Here is a 24,483-nt window from a genome sequence, read left to right on the forward strand (position 1 = left end):
AGATACGCCTCCAAAACCTGACAGGTGGACAAATATAAACTTGTTTTTAATAAAACAAGTATAACCTGCTCATTACAATAACCATTTGAACCTGCATAGGCACATAACTAACACCCTCTGCGCTGGACTCTAGACCAGTGTTCAGTTGGTCAAAGGCGTGGTCTATTTTAAGTTCTTCAAGATAGCATTTTAGACCAGCACACCCATGAGTCCACAAACAGGTGCTAATAGATTTGCTATTTAAAGAATGTGGCGCTGGTCTGAAAATAGCAACAAATCATGCCAAACACGTCTTGCGCCTTATTGCACCGGGTGTTTGATAGGGCCCTTGTAATCAAACATGTTTCTCATTGTAAACCTGCTTTACTCATGAAAAGATATGGCTGTCATTATATTTAAAAAATAAATATGAATCCTTTTTAAAGGCCCTCATTCCAGTTTGGGATCACTGACATCATTAGCATTAAACTAAGCTGAACTTGGTTGTATCGTCGGTAGGCCCTTGTCAATCACATCGCCAGCTTGCACTAAAAATGAACAACTTCCAATTGCTTTAATGCTGCAATCACTGTCAAAGCGAAAGAACGAGACCAGGTCATATCTAACAGTCTCTCAGTGCCCTTGAAATGCACAAAGCGCCAGCAAAAAAAAAAAAGATCAATAGAGCTCTGATGGCTGGAATTTATAGTAATGAGTCCGTATAATCAAATCAGACTCTGTAAGGCCGCTGAAAGTGGAAACGCATGAGCTAAAAACACAAATGAGGAGCGCTTTTGTGGCAAGTGACAATCTCCCCATCTTATCAGCCAATTAGAGAGCAAGCCCATGACCTCGGGATTTCAATTATCATTGACTTCACGTCCAGGAATGTACTTGAAGACCATGAAGTTCACCCATGACCGCACAGGGAGAAACGATCAGGTCGAGTTGCTGGAATGTCAATAGTGCAATATTGCTTCCTTAACACGGATTATGTTCCATATCCCCTAAAGAATGGCACCACAAAGATGTCCTCTGGATTCACTGTGTATCTTCTGCACAACAGAAAACCACACTGAATGGCTCAGCGCTCCTCTGCCTTTGTACGGTGACTCTGAGCTTTGCCGTAATGTGCTATCGCCTCTGGTAGAATAGAGCTCAGCTACACCCACAGATGGAGAATAAAGGCCAGATATAATACGGAGGAAGAGAGCAGTGGAGAGAGAGAAAAACAGTCTTTAGCCTCAGCATAGTTTAGAGACAAGGAAACAGCCGGGGAACAAATTAGTTCTGCTCTGTTTTCCAAAGAGATCAAATAAAAGCGCAGTAAAAAAGACAAAAACAAAAACTGCTTTATCAAATGAGACATTCTAAAGAATACAATCCTGTATTCCACACCACATTGCTGTCTAGTGTAAAGCTTAAATGTCTAGGTTCTATATTCTGCAAAAATGTGTGCATTAAGAGAACCTCTGGCTGAAAATGCATGATCAGCTTGCAATGCAAACTGTTTAAATTAGTTCAAGAGCCACTTACAGTTAATTAAACGCATGAATACATACATAAAGTATATCTGTGGGTAAATAATGATAACAATCATCATTTAAGAATGTTTACATATTGTATCTTCAGCTTTAGATACAGTATTCTCACAGACATTGGCTTCTCCTGAGCCACCAACCTGATTTTACCAAGTAGGACATGTTCCTGGATTTACATCTGTTGATCCTGGAACAACATTCCTATCAGCCAATCAGAATTAAGGGATATGTTTACCGTTTATGTTAAGTGTAGGGTAATGGTTAAGCTTATGCACTCCTACATGATTGTTATCCCACCATTTGTCCGCTCTGATTTTGGGAATAATGTACAGTTATGGTTGGGTTTAGGGGTAGAAAATAAGTATGGATTACATTTTCGAACAAAAATGATGTTCCAGGATCAACATAGATGTTAATCCAGGATTGCATCGTACTTGATTGTATCATGATGTGCCCTCTTAACTTGGCAACGTTGCAATGACATAATATATCACATGTGGAACACACATGGAATGCCAAAAAAACATGTAAAAGATGCAAAACAGACATGAAACTGAAACCACAATAACAAAACAGATTTGGAACACATAAAACGAAAAAGATGTGGAAAATATGGAACACACATGAAATAGACTTGGATCACATGGGAAAACACATGAAACATGGTTTTGGAAAAATTCCCCCCACATGAATATATTCCAAACCCCAGAAATGTATGATCCATTCTGTTCCATTTATGTTCCACCAGTGTCCAATGCATCCACTCACATGTTCCTTGTGTGTTCCATAATTTTCACAAGTGCTCCAAGGGTTCCACCAACATTCCATATATGTACTAATAGTGTACCACATTTTTCACAAGTGTTCCAAGTGTGGCATTTTAAAACATGGGATTCCATATGTGATGCTCAAGTGTTTTTTTTAAACACACATTTCCCAGATCAGCTTCTGTACACGCGATTTGAAGAGGAGTGAAAGTGGACACTTTGTGATTTGGGTGTTTCAAACAGACAAATACACTTGAAATACAGTAGGCTATGTAAACATGTCCGTCCTGCTTGGTTTATTATAAGCACTAATAATTTTGTCTTAAATTAGCATGAACAGTTACTAAAGTAATCTAATGCTTTCATTATAGATTTGTGGATTGGACCTCTGTTCTCAAACAAAACAGTGGTTAAAAATGAAAGATTCGCCACTCTTCACTAAATAACATAACTAAATTAAATTAAAAGAGTGTTTATTTTCTCACATACTTAATTAATTTCTGAATAAGTCATTGATTTTAACAGGCTAATTTTTATTTTATTTTACCTTTCATTTTATTTTCAACTTAAGCGTATTCCGTATTTTTACATCCCAATGTTGACAGGTATGATGTGAGGCTCAAGTATGTTTTCCTGTAATTGATTACCATCAAAAGGTCTGTTTTAAGATATTATACCTTGACTTTTTGTTAAACAATGAACACACACACAACCACAACCCATTTCAAGAGTTCATACTTTGCTGATGATTGATAATAAAAGCTTGTTTGGCATGCTGTCCCGGGAGAAAGCTCTGAGCTTGTGAGATCCCCGAGCACTGGGCTCCCTCCTGTTCGAGGGGAGTTTGAGCTCAGGTAGATCTCAATGAACTCCCCCGACATAATTGTAGCTAAAAGATGGATATGGATGACTGAGGATAGGTGTACTCGCTAAGAGATTGACTATGGTATCAATTTTGTGGGTTCAATTTACTTAGAGTGCATGTTATTTGGACTGTGGGAGGAAACTGGGGAACCTGGGAAAAACTCACACGAGCACAGGGAGAACAAGCGAAAATCCACACAGAAATATTATCTGGTTTAGTAGGGACTTAAAGCAGAGGCATTCTTGCTATGAGGCAACAGTGCTAGTCACTGGGCCGCCGTGTCGCCCATATGGAAAGAAGGGAAAGTAAGGGTGGGTGGGGGAATTTCTTCAAGATGAACATATTGAGATAAGAAAACTCTTGTTATTTATGGTGAGTTAGGAAACATCTGATTGGATAATCGATCATGAGCTAATACTGGAACAGCTGAGAACAATCATAAGCACGTGATCCTCTCGAAATTAGCTTATAAATAAACTTCACAAAATAATGGAATGAATCTTTTTCTCTCTAATATTAATGATAGACAAGGAGGGACACATGAGGATGAAGGAAAAAGGGAAGAAACATTACGGGGGTTGCTTGGAGAGGTTTTCTTGGCCTGGCTGTGGGACTGGTCGGGGTGGTAGGTGTTATAGTGTTGATAGGGAAGGAAGTTGCTGTTGTTGTTGGTTCCGGATTCCCAGGGCAATGGCCGGGTACTCCTTTGCACCTTGACTGAGCACACAGAGAGGAGAGAAAGGGAGGAGGTGAGCAGGAACAAACATGTAGGACAGACAGTTTTAAAGCTTTTCAAGCTGTGGTTAACCCTGGGGCAAAACCATTACTGTTAAACATGATTAATGAAATCGTGTTTGAAATATTTATTTAGCAGTCTACTTTCTAGCAGGGTTTTATTTATTAGCACAACAATAAAAATATTAAACATTTCACATTTTCACTACCAGACAAAAGTCTTGCCATTGATCCTAGTGTTAAGAACAACAAATAATAACTTGACTTTAAGTTGATCATTTAGAAAAGTGGCAGAATCTGTTGAATTGCATCCCAATCATCACAAATACCACAGAAGACCTATTTGAACCCGCATGGACCCAAGATTCAGTATGGGGGCATGCGAGAGTGGATGGCAACATCAACAGCCTGAGGTATCAAGACATTTGTGCTGCCCATTACATAACAAACCACAGGAGAGGGCAAATTCTTCAGCAGGATAGCGCTCCTTCTCATACTTCAGCCTCCACATCAAAGTTCCTGAAAGCAAGATCAAGGTGCTCCAGGACTGGCCAGCCCAGTCACCAGACATGAACATTATTAAGCATGTCTGGTGTAAGATAAAGTTAGACCTTACTGTCCTAATTAAATTATTTAACATCAAGGCATGATCATATTTGCCTTTGCCTTTCATAAGCCACTTCTGATATTATCTAGTTATTATTTGTTGTTCTTAAAACTTGGATAGGCGAAAAGACTTTTGTCAGGGAGTGTACACTCAAAAGTGAAGAATCATACAGATCCAATTTTTTGTCCATAAAAAAGACAAGATGTACTGAAGAATGTTTTTATACATAGGACATTGTTCAAGGAAAACTAAACAAATGAGAACAAAAACTATAAACAAAATATAAAACAGATAAAAACACGAAACAATACAAAAAAAGCTAAAAAAATAAAAAAATAAAGAAGAAAAACTGAATGTTTAAGACAGAATCAACAAAAACAAGACAAAAAGTAAACTAAAAACAATTCTAAACAGGAAAAACATCTAAAAAACAAAACAAACAAAAAATGCAAAAACACAACAAAAACAGGACAACAAAGTGAGACAAGAAAAAACAAAACTAGTTGATTAAATTACCCTCTTAAAGTCATGTTCCAGGTAAAAGCAATCAATGCCACAAAAAATGCAAACATCACCAAAAAAACTGCACCTGCAGTCTCCCTAACAACATCTTCTGAGACTTTGGCTTGTTCACGGTGGACAAGCAGACAGATTTTTTTTAGTTATAGTAGCAAGCACAAAGAAACATTCACATAGCAAGGTCTTAACCAGAAGCTAGTTCTCCCCCACAAAGCGTCCTCCAAGGAGAGCAACTCTGGACACCTGCATTGATCATTTTCTATTCTGGCTTCTTTCTGTTTCACAGTTAATTTTAGCACCATGTTTGCTGTGCTTTCAGACACACAAGCACATGGGCTGGAAAGAATGAGTACAAAAGCAGAAAAAGAGAAGGGGAAAAAAGGGGCAAACTAGAGGGCAGTGGCTGTGAAAGGGGAAGGAGGACGGTGTTTTTGTGTAGGGAATGAGAGCAGGGATCCATCATCATGATAGCATCAAACAGAAGCATAGAGTCAAAGACAGTGAAGAATCCATCCAGGTAATCAGGCCTGGACTGATGAGAGCCATTACTTCTGCAATTATGTATGCGTGTATGTGTCGGTGAGATATAAAAAGAGTGGTTCGTGAGTCATAGAGGGGAAGGTGCAAATGAAAATATTAACAGTGTTTGCAGTCTTTTAATAATGTGTGCATGTAAAGGTGTCAACAATTTAAAATAATTATGATAACAATTATTTCAAGGATTATTTTGTAGAACATTATAAAACAATTTCAGACACAGAAGCATACAGGCTGGAAAGAACGAGTACTAGGGCTGCATGATATATCGATTCAGCATTGATATCGCAATGTGTGAATCTGTCACATCACAGAAGCTCAAGACATTTCAAGTTCATTTAAACCATTTGGACACAAGCCATTATACTGTTTTCTGCTTTATCAATTAGATAAGAATCAACTGATTGGGTTTATATGATTCAACATAGAAGAAAAATTATGTAAATTATATATTTATAAAAAGAAGATGCTGTTATTTTACATTTGATTATGACATTTTTTATATGTCAATATACTCTTAGAAATAAAGGTACACGAGCTGTCACTGGGGTGGTAGTTTTTCAAAAGGTACACATTTGTACTTAAAGGGTCCATATTGGTACCCCACAAGTATATATTAGTACCTAAAAACTTTAAGGGGAACACTTTTGTACTTTTTAGGTACTAATATGTACCCTTGAGGTTTTAATATGGACCTTTTAGGTACAAATTTGTACCTTTTGAAAAGGAACCACCCCAGTAACAGCTTGTGTACCTTTATTTCTAAGAGTGTACTGTTAGACTCCCCCAAAACACATAATGTTGTTTATTTAATTTCTATCTTTGTTCTATTGTTTTCATCTGTGCTTTAAATGATATAATTTTGTATATTTTATGCAGATGCACTCCCCTACAAAATAATCAGTTTTTTCAAAATAGATATCCTGTTAAATTATATTCATATCGCAGATAAAAAATATTGCAATGACATTTTTTTCAATATCATGCATCCCTAACAAGTACAGTAGAAAAGCATATTTTTTAAAAGCAAAAGGTGAAAATAAATACAATTATAATGTCATTTCTTGCCATATATAAGATAAATGTGTTTTTCATTCAAATTGTATTCATTTTTGGAAATTGTAAAATGCTATAAATAAATAAATGTATAAATTATTTATCATATAAGTTATAATATTAATAGTAAAATATGCATAGTTTAAACAATAAAAATAAACACATATTCTAGGATGTTTTAGTTCTTATGTTTATAATATAATATAACATAATATAATATAATATAATATAACATAATATAATATAATATAATATAATATAATATAATATAATATAATATAATATAATATAATATAATATAATATAATATAATATAATATAATATAATATTATATTATATTATATTATATTATATAATACTGGCATATTTACTTCTTGATGTGCTATATATCATTTTTAAACTTAGAATTTAAAGCAATTTAAATGTATAATTTGGTTGATACAGCTCTCATATAAATTAATGTATTATTAAATTACTACTAATAATAATACATATATAATTCAACATTAATTTTATGTTTATAGGTATACATAATAATTAAAATGATTAAAAACTGCAAAAAGTTCAATATAAACAAATTAATTAGTAGAGAAATATGATATAAATTCAAATAAATTTCTATAAACACGTGTAAGTTTCTCTATAAATTGATTAATGTGGTTTGTAAATAGTTTAATACATATTATAGAAGTGTAGTAGGTAATTCAAGTAAACAAATCTAATAAATGTTGTATGAACAGTATATGTACGGTAATATTAGGACTGCTGATATTGAAAAAAATGTAATATTGCAATATATATATTTTTATTCTGCAATATACAGTTGAAGTCAGAATTATTAGCCCCGCTTTGAATTTTTTTTCTTTTTTAAATATTTCTCAAACTATGTTTAACAGAGCAAGGAAATGTTCAAATTTTGTCTAATAATATTTTTTCTTCTGGAGAAAGTCTTATTTGTTTTATTTTAGCTAGAATAAAAACAGTTTTTAATTTCTTAAACACCATTTTACGGACAAAACTATTAGCCCCTTTAAGCTATATTTTTTTCCGATCTACAGTCTACAGAACAAACCATCGTTACACAATAGCTTGCCTAATTACCCTAACCTGCCTAGTTAACCTAATTAACCTAGTTAAGCCTTTAAATGTCACTTTAAGCAGTAGAAGTGTCTTGAAAAATATCTAGTAAAAAAATATTTACTGTCATCATGGCAAAGATAAAATAAATGTTATTAGAAATGAGTTATTAAAACTATTATGTTTAGAAATGTGTTGAAAAAATCACTCCGTTAAACAGAAATTGGGGAGAAAAAAAAAACTCAAGGGCTAATAGTTCAACTGTATATTGCAACATGAATACAATTTCACCAGAAGACTTAATATTTTAATTGGGAAAGAATTTAGATTGTTAGATTGACTGGGATGATTCTGTTATGTAAATGCATCTCCATAGAATCTAATCAGCAATCTATAAATAAATAAAGAAGAATATACAATCTTACTAGTTTAATAGTAATGAGGTACAGTAATTGAATAATAATAAAATAAACATAATTATTCAATCAAATTAGGCGTTATTGTTACAAACTGTACAATTTCTTATGCCGAGATGCGTTTGAAATCATTATGCAATCACAAGCCTCAAGAACACAAGCGAATGATGAATTATAATACAAACCCAGCTCTGCATGTCCTGCAATTGGGAATGATCACATTGCAATATCGATGCTGAGATGATATATCGTGCAGCCCTAGGTAATATGCTATTCACACAATACATACTACAACAAACAAACAAACATGCACATACTAGCCAGGCTTAAACATTCTGTTCAGTGTTCCCCTCGGAAGCAAGCAGACTGGAAGAATAACAATATTTATGTTTTCATCAGCACATTCAGATGTTTCACCGTGACACACACAGGCGCTTATGGAAGCTCACCAGCGTTCTGTTGTGAATGCACAAACACGGCGATGACAAGCTAGAGTGTGTATGTATGTGTGAAGCAGACGTGCGTGGCGGTGTCATCCAGCTGTCTGTGCAGTGACGTTTCCGACATTAGCCAGCTGTCTGGAATTTCACAGTGCCTGGCATTTAGATCTGTGTTAGTACAGAACGCTTCACTGCACTAAATCTGCTTTAGCTGGGGAAATAGAGTCCACGTCTGTGTGCGCGCACTGCATAGTGGACGTGCCGCTGCATAGTAATGCCCGAAGCCTGACAGTCTTCACAGAACCAGTGAGTGAGCATGGGATAGTCAATGTGTTTGGATGGTGCTCTAAACTCAATTTCCTTTCCTTAAGAGCCAATCAAGACACCTCCTACCAGCTGACCTGCGGGTCACTTCATTGTTTTCTAATACCGGGGCTGCGAAAAGCCCTACGACAGCATGTTATGGGGAGCATTAGTATGCTGCGCGGGTCTGCGATTATTTATGTTCCCAGGGCCCAGGCTTTATTCCACATTTTTATTAAGTTCATAGCTTAAAGGTCATTCAGCCACTGACCTTGCGAATGTTCAGCAGAATAATTCTAATTTATCAATAGGGGGGGGGTTTGTGCTCGGTTGAAAGGCAGAGCAGAACAGAACATATAGGTTGTGTTCTTCTGACCTCTTTTTTTGTCGTTTGAAACATGGCAAAAGCTCCTTTTCAAGAAAAAAGTCCTGAGGTTTCATTTTTTTATCATGATTTCTTTTAGTGGCTTGGATGTGACTTGTAATTTATTTATTTATTTTAGAATATTACTATTTGGTTGCTTTTCAAACATGCTACTATGCTATGTTCAGTGTTAGGCAAGCTACTTGATAAATGTAGTGAGCCAAGCTATTAACTACTCTACTTAAAATGTAGCTTGACTTCTCTAATAGCTACCCTCTGGGAAATATAGTAAGCTAGGCTAAAAGCTACTTGGCAAAAGTAGCTTAGCTACATCTAAGCTATTTGTGCAATTTTCATTTTTAAATCGAAGCAACTTAATTAACCAAGTCAATCTTATCTTTGTCATCTTATATTTGTTCAGTTCAGTTAACTTATTTACTGCAAATAATAAGCTTTATTAAATAGAAACTTATTATAGTATATAACATCCAACAAAAGCAGGTGTTACTCATTTACCGATCTCTTCCCCATGACATTAGACACTTTTAAATCTTGAATCTTATAAATGGTTTAAATCGTCCTTGAAAACTCACTACTTTACACTTGCCTATTCATGAGGTGTGCATTTTTGGCTTATCTTTCTAGATGTTTGAATGTTTTATCAATTGTGAATGTTTTAGCCTGAATGATTCAATGTGTTATTCTAAACTGTTTTATATCTGTTTTTTTTTTGTTGTTGTCTAAAGCACTTTGAGAATTAAGTTTTAAAGGTGCTATAAAAGAATAAATTATTACTATTATTATTATTATTATTATTAATAATTCTATTATTAAAAGACTATAGTTATACTATAGTAATTTTTAGGAAGGGGGACCGGAGGGTGTGCTTCAACTAGGGGATCACACTCCTCAGCCTCCTGGGGAAAGACTATGCAAGGGTACTGGAGAGGAGAATCCGGTCGACGGTTAAACCAGAGATCCAGGAGGAACAATGCAGTTTTTGTCTAGGTCGTGTTACACTGGACCAGCGCTATACCCTCACCAGGGTGCTCGAGGGTTCATGGGAGTATGCCCAACCAGTCCACATGTGTTTCGTGGACTTGGAGAAGGCATTCGACCGTGTCCCTCATGGCATTCTGTGAAGGGTGCTTGAGAAATATGGGGTCAGAGGTGCTCTGTTAAAGGCTGTTTCGTGCCTGTATGAACAGAGTATGAGTCTGGTTCGCATTGCCGGCAATAAGTCAGACTTGTTTCTAGTGCATTTTACACTCCTGCAGGGCTGCCCCTTGTGACCAATTCTGTTAATAATTTTAGTTTAAGTATCTTGGGGTTTTGAAGGATGGAACGTGAGATGGACAGGCGGATTGGTGCAGCACCATTGATGCAATCCAAGACCTGTGATGATGCCAAGGTATCCATAATCCTGGACCAGGCCGTATCCTGAGCAGATGCTGTGGTGGTCATGGAGGAGAGACCACAGTGACAGACAAGTCTCCGCATTGATCCCATGGGCCAGCCTGAACACCCGCATGTGACCTACTCAAACCTGCAGTTGGATGGTTACCAGTGTGTTTCTATAAGAGATTCTGAAGGTTTTTAAATTGTTACTATGTTTTTCCTAGGGTGTTTCATGTGTTTTACAGTTTTTTTTTTTTGGCTTTTTTTTTAGGTCTACTCAAAAGTCTCATTTGTGGTTTTAAATATGGCTCTGGTCTGGCCATTCTGTTCCAGTGAGGCCTTTCGCATCTTGGTGGTATAAATCCAGCCCTATCAGGAAGAACAGCAGTGCTCAAGCTTTTGTCTCTGGTGTTGAATGTTAGCATTGTCCTCCTGATAAGATGTGACAGGGCACACATTGGATGTCACGAGGACGTATTCTCTGGGATAATCATCGCTGCACTAAACTTTGACGTCAACTCTTGTTATCATAGCAGTTGCTGGCACACAGCTTAATAATAACCTGTCAGGTGATAAGAAGAAACACTTGAACAACACGTAACCTCTGACAACTTGAGACAGGAGGCAAGATGCCCTATCCTTGCACAGCCTTCTCTGCAGAACAGATATTTCTACAGTAAAAATGCTTAAATATTAAGATAACAGTCATGTAGACCAGACACAGCTGCTTACAATAAAAGATGTTTTGTATTGTATCGTGGAACTACAGGACTGATATCAAAGGCATGCAGGAATTATGTTAGGCATCAATTATGCATATGGCATCACTTTCAGCATCGATTAACTCGTTAAGGGGATGTCAGATATCTCCAAAGAGCCAAGATGTACAATTTCAGAGAATAGCTCGCAATAATGGGACCAAAAATAAACTTCTGAAAGAGTAAAACTGGACTAAATAAATGGGGATTAATTCTCCACATCTGCATCACTTCATTAAGCCTTTAAGGTCCACTCCTTGAAAATAGTATTTTAGCCTACATGTTGTATTAAACAATATGCTGTCACAACTCTGATAAATAGTAATAAGAAATTAATAATAATAAAAATAATAATAAAAATAGTAATAATAATAATAATAATAATAATGAATAAAAGGTCAACGTAACGAACAAAGTTTTTCAATTCCAATACACTTCTTTTTCATTGTATTTCAATGTACACATGCTTTTGATGGATATGCATGACCGTTACATCCAAATCTCGATGCATTCTTTGTGAATTAGCCCTAAAAAAGGGTCAAATCATTGCAAAAATCAAGTGAGAATCCAGAGTGAATTACCACTACTATATCATTCCAACTGAAATCGATGGTGTCTTACCATGTTCAGGGCCCTTGAGAGCCAGTCGTGTTTGGTGGTGCGGCAAAATCTCCATTTTGACATGTTCTGAAGCGCTAGCTAGCAGCTGGGTGGCCTCGGCCAGTGTGCAATACTCCATACTTGTGCCGTCCACCGATAGGATGTGATCACCTGCATGCAGAGCACCACACCTACAAACACAACGACATTCAGATTTATAGCATGCATTATTTTAAATTAATCATATATAATGTGATTAATTCCTCACACTAAAGCAAACATTATTGATTACCTAAAATAAATGCTACTGAATATTCATTACATAAATGCATATAATAAACAGTAAATCTGTTTAACTATATATATTTAGATGTTTTAGAAAAGTAAAGCAAGTTAGTTCTAGAGAGTATTTATGTCAGTTACTAAAAAAATATTGTTAGATTGAATTTATCATCAGAAACATTGCTTTGAAGCCAATAGCTGCACACTGGGCACCTAAACTGGCACCCTGTCGATAAAAAGATTTATAAGATGTATTAATAATTCCCTCGCAATGTTTCCCCAAGAGCAAACTCTTGAATCATCTTCAAAGTGTTAATCTGTTCTGATGGAAAGGTTTTCACTTGCTCAGCACTCCGCCATCCTTATTATTGTTCCGGGCCTTTCTGCTGGCATGAAGGCTAGATGAGTTATTGAATTTCTATAATTAGTTGCTAAGCTTTATGCATTTCAAACTTTGAAAATTCCACAAGCGGGCATCAGGTTTCTGCAGCATACATTTCTTTCCTCTTGACGCATTGATCGGGCTCACAGAACAATGGAAACATGATGAGCAATGATGCTTCTTTCATAAAGAACCCAAGCGGTCGCCTTCTTCTGCATGTGGGAAATGATCGCAGCTGTAATTACCTATCAGCGATGCTGGCTGGTTTGACCTTGTCGATGATGATGACCTGCTTATTGCAGTACATGGAGGTAGAGAGAGCCAGACCTAAGCTGGAGCCCATTGACTTGGCCACCTCCACCAGCAGCGGGCCTGAAGCAGTGGCTACAGAATCTGTAAAAGATGGTCATAAAATGGACATTACAGAGGTTTAAAGAGGGTAATAAACTATGGCAGAGCTTGACTTTTTGTTTTAGCTGTGCAAATCAGAGCGTCGGTTAAGTTTAAACTGCAGAAATTGGATGAAGAGGAAACTAAAATTGTGGCCTGAAATTGTTCAGGATGTATTTAGGTTTATCTTATATGCTTAGCTGGCATCCTTTGCAGATGCTAATAACCTTTATAGCATGGACACAGTCCATGATGTAAGATGAAGACTGGGATGTGATATACAGTAACACATTTAAGCTTTGACTAGAAAACAAACCAACAGACCAACTATAATTTCCTTCACTCATACATACATACCTATATATAGCATATATAAGTACACCACTCTTATAAAATCATATCTTTAATAGGAAGCTATACAATATTTTATTTGTGCATATACATATAGATTAGTCAGTACTGAAGCCAGATCTGGAGCTTATCTAACAAAATAACTTACGATAATAGTCCAAAAACTAGTACACCCAAATTTATATGTTATAGATAAATATTAAATACAAATTTTTAAAAGAGGAAACATCAAGTGAAGCAAAAAATGGAAAAAGCAATAGCTGAAATTTTGTAGGTTGTAATTTTTTGCAATATTTTGCTTGAACTTAATTGTGATATCTTTCAATTTCTACATATGTTTGGTGACTAAAATGTTGTTTGAATAAATATATCTGTTTAATAAATCTGTTTTGTCTAAGTGCACCAAAATACATAGCCTAAATTGAATATATATATATATATATATATATATATATATATATATATATATATATATATATATATATATATATATATATATATATATATATATATATTTTATACCTCAAAGTGTCATCTTTAATTTTATTTTACAATGAGCATTATTCACAGCCTTTTATGTTTATGTTCAGTTAATTCTTGTTAAAAGCGTTGAAAATAACCAATTCTTTGCCATAAAAGTGAAATTACTGAATCAAGGAGCCTGAGAAAAATGCTAATACTAGAAGAACATTTCAGATGCCATATATGAGCAATATCACATGAGTAGCAGTGCGATATGGCTGTATATCGGCACTGGTGGGAGGCGTGCGTTGGTACGAGGCCGCAGGCCGAGTGCCTTAGTGCTTCCACCAGTGCTGATATAGAGCCAATCAGTTTTGAGAACCAGACAGAACTGTTGTATATATATATATATATATATATATATATATATATATATATATATATATATACTGTTCATTTGATATCACAAAAAAGTGCAACGATGATCAAACCAAATTAATGATACTAATGAAAATACAAATAAATAAAATAAGTAATATTAAAATAATAGTCCGAATTAAGACAATAAAGAGGCTGCATGTAATTTATGTATTTTCCTGTCAGAATACTAATAAAAAAAAAAAAAAACAGTCAGACTACTATTATAAAGCATTATTAAATTATAGTATTTTTTCTCTCAATATTATTGCAAGGCATTTCTCTTCTAAATTCGATTAAACAACATTATGACATTTGAAGTAGTATTGTTTTTTAAATGACCTTGATCAGGTTTATTTTCTCAAAATGTTAGAGCAATGAGACCAAAACATATCTATTTTTTCTTAAAATATCATATATAATAATTTCTTTTGAAATTATGTGCTACAGTGTTATAAGACTTTGTACTTATTAGTCATGAGTTTTTTTATTTTCAGAAAATATTTACTTTCTTTTGTAACATTATACGATTAAGATCTTCATATTTGTTTCTTTTTGATGGCACTACAGCACCAATGTACAGTGAATTCAATAATGGTTTGACTGCTTCATCACCTGCGTAATCTTTCATGACCGACTTCATGCATCTAACAATTGCTTCTATGCCACTGCTGATGTGCACTTTTACCTCTAATGAAATGAAATTACATACATTTGTAAGTGTGGCCTATACGTGCAAATACCTAGCAAAGAATTGCGAATGGCAGCTTTACACCCACACACACACACATGTACACACATCTCATTAATGTGAATGAGGGCGAGCGGCTGCGGTTGGACCTGTTAAAGTGTAATGGAAGTAATTTAACATCTCAGTTTAGTAATGGGCTGCACTAAAAGACCTGATTACACCATACGTCTTCAGAGTGTGGTGGAAACCGCTACACGTAAACACGTGTCACGCGTCCGCTCTTCCAGCCTGTTCCCAACACACACTGATTTCACTTGACGCCCATTACAAAGAGAAATAGCTCCTGCTGTTGTGTCGAGCGGACAGAAGGAGCAGCCGGTTTTTAGTTAGAGCGAGTGTACAGATGTCGGCTGTCAGGTGTGTCAACTTCCTCTCCATATTCACAGTAAACACGCTTACTGCCATCGCAAAATGCCAGCGTATTTGGGAAATTCCGGCGCTAGTCTGAAAGATGCTGTCTTTAAAACAGCTCTTTAAACACTCAAACATGTGCCAGTGTGTTGAACAGAAAGCTTGGATGGTGACATTGTAGACTTCCATTTATGCATTTAGCAGATTCTTGCAACCAAAGTGACAAAAGGGGAACAACAGCCATTCGTTACAGGGCAAATAATGTATACAATGGCACTTTTATTAGACATATAGATTGGAAGGCAACCTTGAGAGGAATGAATGAAAGGGTGTGTGTGTGTGCAGTTTTAGCTGTTCTTTGATAAATGTGATACTCTCAATAGATTATATGGATGGTTGGAAGCTTGCTTCAGTGTTTTGTACATCAAACATTAGAAAATGTGTCACTTGTAATTGATTTAAGGCATTTACCATTGATCAAGTGTCCATTAACTACACACGAATTGATTTGTAATAATGGTTGTAATCAAGCCCGTCGCTGTTTTGCTTCATAAATGCAATGCTCTACCAATCAAGCTACATGAATTCCCAATATCTAAATAGATGAAAGGACATACTGTAGGGCTATTCAATTGGTGGCCCGCAGGCCGAACCCGGCACGCGAGACAATTTGTTCTGGCCCTCCAAACAGTGTGACCGAAACATCAAAATTAAATTTAGTTCAGTCGAAAAACAGCCGCTATAGTTATGGAGTGACGTGCTCTGTTTAATAGAGCATGAGCTGCAGTTGAAGGTTGCACAGAGTGTGAGTTACCAGAAGCGAGTGGCATGGGCAGCCAAAAACATTTGCATATGTTTGTAGGAAAGGCCTTTTGTACAATGCACTGATATCGTTGACAGAGATGCAACAATTAGCCAATTTAACTATTAACTGCGCTTTAAATCGTTACAGTTAATAAATCATAAAGTCTTCTCTAAGTTGCATTTCTGTAGCATGGAACGAAATGAAACTGCTGCAATTTAACAAAGTTATGGCAAGTTGCGAACTGTGCGCTAGTTACAAGTTCCAAGCTTGTACACGAGGGCTAATACACACGCACACTGGATTAACTATAGCAGCAGCTATTTCCATATCACGTCTTTTTCCGCTTGCAAGTTTCTTGTTTCTAATGTAAGAATATATGACAATAAGCGTGCACAAGCGGAGCAACACGCTCGCGGCTTTCCAGGCACATCTGACGGTGAGAGCTGTGCGTGCCTTTCAGTGCAATGTAAACAAAAGATATGTAAGACTATGATTATGCATGTATGAACGCAGATGGCAACAACAGTTAATCTAAATAGCTACTTACCTAATATAAAGCTTGAATTTACATTAGATATGATAACCCTAAAACCATGATTATTCTTCAAACTATATAATCGTACAACAAAAATCTACAATTGTTGCATCCCTAGTTGTCATGCAGTACAAAACATAACATATAAATGTGTCTGAATGTAGAAGAAGCCTACTTAATGCACTGCCCTGCTTTTGCTGTGCTCTGAAATACAACGTTTGAATGGTTGTAAAAAAACAAAAAGTCTATTGTACAATGCACTGATATTATTTAGTCTCAAAATACAGTGTATTAACATTTTAATGTAGAAAAAGCCAGCATGGATGTCTTAAGGAGCAAAAATACAGCATATGAGCTCTTATATGCAGTTGCATCATCACTCATATAGCAAGTCATATCTCTCCGGTCCTTCGCTTGGGATGCTGATGCCCCCATGACAAACTAATAAAATAGCCCTGATGAACTGCATTACAGTATGGTGAGTGTTTTAGTAAATTCCCCTTTGATTCATATTTTAGAAAAAGTGACAAACTGATCGGAGGAGAGGTTGCTAAAAGATTACCTCATAATGCATCAGTACACAAGATATGCTGAATCTTTTTTTTCTTAAAGCACTTCATTGAATTATACTGTTCAAAAGAGCTGATTCACAGAAACAAGTCAGACTTCTCATCACTAACACTGTCTCTTGCACCAATGAACATGTACTGTGACCATATTGAGGTGAGTTGGAGGATTTATAAGGAAGAGAGAGAGTGTGAGTTGAGGAGAAATGTTGGCAGTGAGGATATACTGTAGGTTTTGAAAACTGCCTCGAACTATATAAAGAATTGTGACACTTGTGATTGTTTTATTGTGCAGGAACTGATTTATGATGGCATGTTGGGTTGTACACTGCCTTGTGATTGGACAGAGAATAGCTGAATTGAAAGTTGGCTGGTAAAGACAGCTGCAGGGTACCCTAGCAGACAAAATCCATATAGTGGAGGTTTATGGTACAATGCATGAGTCCCCAGTGGTGTGCTTAAAATGTTGAATTTTTTTTAAACTACATCTTTGAAATAACTGTCCAATAGAGACAAAAAAAGACTCACATCTCATCACTAGCATTGTGTTTTGTGCTGAGGGTTTGTGATGATGAGAGATTGCAGATCATTCCATAAGGGAGGAGCAAAGAGAGGTGAAGCTTACAGAAAGTCTCCTTGTACCTCAAATATGAGAGATTGTGTCATTTTTGATAGTTTTAGAATCAAAATCAGAATCAGAAAGAGCTTTATTGCCAGGTATGTTCACACATACAAGCTATTTGTTTTCGTGACAGAACTTCTACAGTGCAACAGAATTACAAAAGACAGGACAAAAAAACGATAATAAATATATTTTAAAAATAGAAGTAAGTAGTGAATGCAAATATACAAAGTGTGCCACAAATGTGTATAAACAAAACAAAAATATAAACAAAATATAAACAAATATGTGCCGCTGTTATGTGCAAATTGGCATGTAAAGTGTGTTGTTAAAAAGGATTATATGTGTATATAAAGTGTATAGCAAGTAGTGATGTTGGTTCCACAATTATTATGATCGTAATCGAATCATCGTGGAACTAACAACACTACTTGCTATACACTTTAATTTAAAGAGTCTTTACATGTAAATATACAGAAATTTATTGATTGTTAAGGTGTTTTAGATGATACATTGCTATCTGTCTGGATAGAGACCTGAACTTAAACTTTCAGACAGAAAGGGAGTGTGATGTAAGAAGGGACTGCAGCTCATTCCACCATCAGACAGAGTGAAGGTTACAGAAAGTGACTGTATGCCTTTGTGATGAAATTGGGAATCTGTGTCATTTGTGATTGTTTTAAAGCCTTAAGCAATGGAAAATGTTCTTTAAGTACATGCAAATGTACCAAGGGAAATTTGATATGAATGTGTTTGGATGTTATATTGCAGTGTAACTGAACTGAGAAGATCTGAACTGAAAATTGAGACCAAATGAAAGAGTTTGAGGTAAGATGAGATTGCAGCTCATACTACCATCAAGGAGGAGACAGGGTGAAGGTTACAAAAAGGATGTTTGTGCCTTGAGATATTGCCATTTGCAATGGTAAATCATTTATCAATGATTAAGAGCCCTAAAACTTTATTCACAAATGTAAAAAATGGATTTGTTATAAAGGTAAGCTGAGTTATAACATTGTAATCTGGTTGGATAAAGAAAATGTGATCTGAAAATTGCCTGCTGAGTATATCTAGGTAGACGAAATGACCAAACTGCACATCTCTAGGGAAGGTGAGGGATCGCTAAACATGGTAAATGAGATCCAAGGGATCTCATTGACCAGCCATGACAGCAGATGATGATTAAAGCCCCATTTCCAGCCCCTGATTTCCACCTTCACCTTCCTGCCAAGCTTTTCAGACTCACCTGACACCAGCTAAACAGGGAGGAACAGACTATCCATTAATAAAGCCAGGGGTGGGGAAATTGTTCAATCACATGGGTGCCATCGAGGTGACAGAGGCTTGGTGATTAACATGCCACCGTTAAGCACATCGTGCTGATGAGGGGATGATAGAGGAGCTCTAGGAGCACCTGTGTTGCTGTAAAAGGCTGGAGGAGCATGTGGCAATGGGAGGAAGGGCGGCTGTAAATTATGATGAATGCACAATGCATTCTTGGTCTCTGGTGGTTACTTTTAATCAAACCTCATTACTGCATGTGTCCACTGGTGCAGAGCTCCACTTCAACTCCTCTGCGGGAGATTGTTGGGTTGACAGTAAAGCAAGGCAAATGGTGAGTGCGTCAAAGAGATGAGATAATGCTCAATATTCTGCAAATGAGATATGAAAAAATCTCTGTAGCCACTCACTGAGAATCAAAGGTTTTTTATGGATTTGGTCTCTTACTGACTGTATTTGTGGATATATACTGTTAATATACAGTATTTGGAGTATAATAGTTATTATATTGGATGTATACAGAAATCTATCTATCTATCTATCTATCTATCTATCTATCTATCTATCTATCTATCTATCTATCTATCTATCTATCTATCTATCTATCTATCTATCTATCTATCTATCTATCTATCTATCTATCTATCTATCTATCTATCTATCTATCTATCTATCTATCTATCTATCTATCTATCTATCTATCTATCTATCTATCTATCTATTTTTTTTAACCCAGTCATTTTAATAGGGATTCATACAATTGGGAATGTCCCAAAAAATCTCCAATGCAGAGTTTGCAATTGTTCAATTGTTTTAAATTGGGTAAATTTGCTGTGTTGACCAACAGAACGGTGTTTTGTTTGAAAAGATTTGTGTTTCATACAGTACAATTACATTAGTTTTAATTATTGATCTTTCTTTTTTTTTTTTTTTTTTTGCTATGTGACAGAAGCTAAACAACATTTTAAGCATAGCAATTTGTGCTGTTAGTTAATTCATGAAGGAATAATTCTTTGGAGTTTGATCTTTTAAATGAATCATTTAAACTGGTTCACAAAAACAATTTGACAACTCACTCATGAATTGGAGTGAATGATTCTGATTAGTTGATTCAGTGATCTGAGAATCATCTCTTTTAGAGTTTGACACATCTGTTCTGTAATTAGTTTTATGAACAGCAGATTTCTTGCGTTGTGATGAGCAAGCTGATATTGAAAAGTGTACTTCTTAACGGATCAGTATGTAATGTTGTACAAGAAATGCTGAATCATTTTTTGAGCCAGTTAACTGAATTAGACTGTTTAAAGGAGCTGATTCATGACTTCTCAACACTAGCAGTGTCTTATGCACCAATGAACAACGAGCAGGAAAACTGATAAGGCAAACAAAGAATGTGAGGTGTGCAAAAATACAGTATGAAGACAGAAAATCTGACCATCATAGATACTATGTCTTGCATCACTATCTGCATTTTTTTCTGGCAAACAAACCCTTCAGAACTTGAATTTGAAAATGTATGAACATGCTCACACAGCACAGAAAGTAGATACACATTTTTTTTTTTTTGGGGGGGAATATACAGAATTCAAGCCTGCTCTTGTCAATAATATCAGTTTCAGGAAGTTGTGTATAAACAAATGTGGCACCTTGTTTTCTTCAGAAACACTATTTATAGTAGTTCTTATTGTATGCACAAATTAAAGTACACCCTTTACGCACTTTTCAGAATGCTGTCTTTGTTTGCTTTTAATCTAGAAATTTTAAATGTGTTGATCATCTGGGTTCACCTAAGGCCCCGTTTACACTAGTACGTTTTAGTTTTAAAACTAGAATGAAAACGATCCGCGTCCACACTAGCGTTTCACCCAGCATTTCTGAACAGCTCTCCGTCTACACCACACCACTGAAAACGCACATCAAGTGACCACACACACACACTCTGGCATGCGCTGCAACATATCTAGCCAGATGAGAGCTGTGCTCGTCAGACTGTTCATCAAGAATCTACCTCTGTTCCAATCTCACTATATTTGTTAAACTTGATATTCAATTCATCTTGTTGTCTTTATCTAACAACATATTCCCCGACTTTGGTCTTTTAAATCTATTACTTGTTCACGTGTTTTGGCTGAGCACAGAGATAAGTTAATATTTAATGTTACCATGTACATTCTGTATATTGACCGATTGTTGTTCTTTATTTCCTATAATGTATAAACTTATTGTACATTACTTGTTATCAAATTGTTTTTGTGAACCAGTTTAAATGATTTAAATGATTCATTTAAAAGATTAAAAGATCAAACTCCAAAGAATTATTCCTTCATGAATTAACTAACAGCACAAATTGCTTTGCTTAAAATGTTGTTTAGCTTCTGTCACATAGCAAAAAAAAAAAAAGAAAGATCAATAATTAAAACTAATGTAATTGTACTGTATGAAACACAAATCTTTTCAAACAAAACACCATTCTGTTGGTCAACACAGCAAATTTACCCAATTTAAAACAATTGAACAATTGCAAACTTTGCATTGGAGATTTTTTAAAAATGGTTGTGCCCAACTCAGTCTGGTTCTCTCAAGGTTTTTTTTCTTCACTTCCATCAGGTGAAGTTTTTTTTCCCTCTCCGCTGTCGCCACTGCCTCGCATGGTTCAGGATTGGTAGAGCTACGCATCGATGAATTTACTCTTCAGTGTTTGAACTCTCAGTAATGATTAAATCACACTGAACTGAGCTAAACTGAACTGAACTGAACTTAAACACTAAAACCTGAACCACACTGTTCCAGTTACTATGACCATTTATGTGAAGCTGCTTTGACACAATCTACATTGTAAAAGCGCTATACAAATAAAGCTGAATTGAATTGAATTAAATACACTTTTATAAGGGCCGTCATTGATTTTTAAAAGAAAGGGTATGTTTCGTATTTTCAATAAAAATGAAAGGAGGCAGAAATGTTATAGGCTCTGTTTTGTTATAAATATGCATACAGTGAAGATGACGCTCGTATATGCAGCACGACGCCTCAACATTTCAGCTGTCTGTTAGGTTGTTAATGTCAAAATGAAAATAGGCAGTTCCTTATATCATGTTATCATTTTATTGTTAAGAAAGTGAAACAGCGTACGTATCCAGGATGATGCGAATAAGTTTAGAAAATACACTGTTCCCTTTGAAGATTTACTCAACATGTCCTCGGGAGCCTGTTTTCCATATCAAACTTGCGAAGTCTGAACTTACAAGGAGAGAATGCAGGACTGAACTGTGTGTGGGCTACTTAATATTGAGGAAAAGCCCCAATCAGAGAGGCGAATGTCGGCAGCCCAGCCTCCGTGTTCAGATGTATCCGTTTTCCCCTATCCACACTGAGATGGAGCAGCAGTGTTTTAGAATAAAAATGGCCTCTTCAGCGTTTCCAAAACGCTCCATTTTCAGCACTCGAAAACTCCTGCGTCATGTGGACGGATGGCGTAACCGTAGCAAAACTTATGCATTTTAAAACGTAAACGCATTAGTGTAAACAGGGGCTCATTCTCATTTTCCAAGTCATTCAGTTTTACCTTGTGATCTGTAAACTATGGCTTCAATCTTGGTTTTGTTTTATGCACGATAGTCTTCAAGAAATGATTCATTATGTCCCCAGGGTGTGAACAGTTTGACACTTGAAGCATTGTGGCTGAAGCCAAAAACTTGTGGACCATAGCAAGGCCAGGCGGGTTAGGTCTTGTAAAGGGTCAGTTGTTTTAGATGGCGAGAAAAAGCTTTACTTTGGAAAAAAAAAAAAAAAATCCAGAACAAAATAGTTTTTCGGTTACACAGCAAGTCATAAACGGAGAAGAAAAGTGCCCTGACCAAAAGCACAGTCGAACAAGCACTGTAGGTAGTTATTGTTTAATGCTGTCTGGACTGAGGGCGTATTAGTGCAGTGAAGCAGGGTGTGCCTTTTCAAGTATCCTTCCAGTGGGCACAGCAGAAAGAGAATCTATCACTTCCGGATCAGAACCCAACACAACAACATCGGAAAGATGAGTTACAGCCGAGGGCGACTTGAAATCTTTGAGAATTTCCTTTTTCATTTCAGTTCAGCTCACACGCTGCCATCTTCTTTCTTGTGTGTTTCATGCACCTCATTCAGCTCTTTGGCACTCTGTCATTATCCACAGCATGATTTCCTTGACATTTACAAATGCTACACAAATATATTGACATTCGAGAGCTGGATAACATGGAATAATTGCTCGGTACTTTTTGAAAATTGCTAAAATGCTACATTCTGTAATTGCTGTTTTCAGTCGATGTGTTTACAATACTGCAATGGTCTTCCGGCAAGGACAATTAAGCTTCAACATTCAGAAAACAACAGCAAAAATGGTCTTCAACAAACCACAAAGGGCCCATAATCACGCCCCTGCTTGGCAAAGTCACTGCTATTATGTAGAACTGGAAAAACATTAACATAACTGTGACTACAACCAAAATAAAAATCACGATGCTCTTTAAACACTCTGTTGACTAAAAGTAACTTTTTTAACTATGTCATCTACTGTATATAAGTTATAAGTGTATTAATGCTGTATAAGGATTATATACAGTTAAAATCAGAATTATTAGCCCCCTTTTATTTTTTCCCCATTTTCTGTTTAACGGAGAGAAGATTTTTTCAACACATTTCTAAACATAATAGTTTTAATAACTCATTTCTAATAACTGATTTATTTTTTCTTTGTCATGATGACACTTCTATACAGCTTAAAGTGACATTTAAAGGCTTAGCTAGGTTAATTAATTAGGTTGACTAGGCAGGTTAGTGTAATTAGGCAACTTATTGTAAAACGATGGGTTTTTTGTAGACTATCAAAAAATATACAGCTTAAAGGGGCTAATAATTTTGACCTTAAAATGATTTTAAAAAAAATTAAAACAGCTTTTATTCTAATAAATATAAAAATAAAACAAATAAAACTTTCTCCAGAAAAAAAACTATTATCAGACATACTGTGAAAATTTACCTTCTCTGTTAAACATCATTTTAAAAATTAAAAAAAGAAAAAAAATATCAAAGGGGGGCTAATAAATTCTGACTTCAACTGTATATCATATAGTATAGTATAGTAAAGTATATATTATTATGAATGCTGTATTAGAATTATATTAATTAGTATTAATAGTACTACTAGTGTTCGTATCAACCAGAGCTTTATTTATTATAGAACAGACTGATAAGTATATTTATTCTACTTTTCTTGATGTAAAAGTCTACGAATGCTCTTATAATACTATAATAAGAGTTATTTAACAAGTATTTACTAGGGGAGTTATT

General features: G+C 35.7%; 1 protein-coding gene and 1 long non-coding RNA gene across 54 annotated transcripts in view; both read right to left on the bottom strand.

Moving 5' to 3' along the window:
* grip1 (glutamate receptor interacting protein 1) overlaps positions 1-24,483 on the bottom strand; it is a 359,454-nt gene that overhangs the window by 73,594 nt on the left and 261,377 nt on the right. For 31 of the 53 annotated variants that reach the window (XM_087246961.1, XM_087246953.1, XM_087246951.1 and 28 more), the window contains 3 exons: positions 12,873-13,020; positions 11,985-12,154; positions 3,726-3,869 (listed from right to left, as the gene is read on the bottom strand). In XM_087246961.1, coding sequence (XP_087103087.1) covers positions 3,726-3,869; positions 11,985-12,154; positions 12,873-13,020 — 462 coding nt within the window. The remainder of the gene's footprint in view (positions 1-3,725; positions 3,870-11,984; positions 12,155-12,872; positions 13,021-24,483) is intronic. The other 22 variants (XM_087246975.1, XM_087246973.1, XM_087246969.1 and 19 more) reach the window with 1 other exon arrangement.
* On the bottom strand, positions 20,073-24,193 carry LOC147844662 (uncharacterized). Its single transcript, XR_015482903.1, has 3 exons — positions 22,492-24,193; positions 22,040-22,366; positions 20,073-21,390 (listed from the first exon to the last, which is right to left on the bottom strand). It is a non-coding gene; the product is annotated as an uncharacterized LOC147844662 (long non-coding RNA).

The sequence above is a fragment of the Danio rerio genome, chromosome 4 (genome assembly GCF_052040795.2).
Source record: "Danio rerio strain M-AB ecotype USA chromosome 4, GRCz13ab, whole genome shotgun sequence".
NCBI classification, from domain to species: domain Eukaryota; kingdom Metazoa; phylum Chordata; class Actinopteri; order Cypriniformes; family Danionidae; genus Danio; species Danio rerio.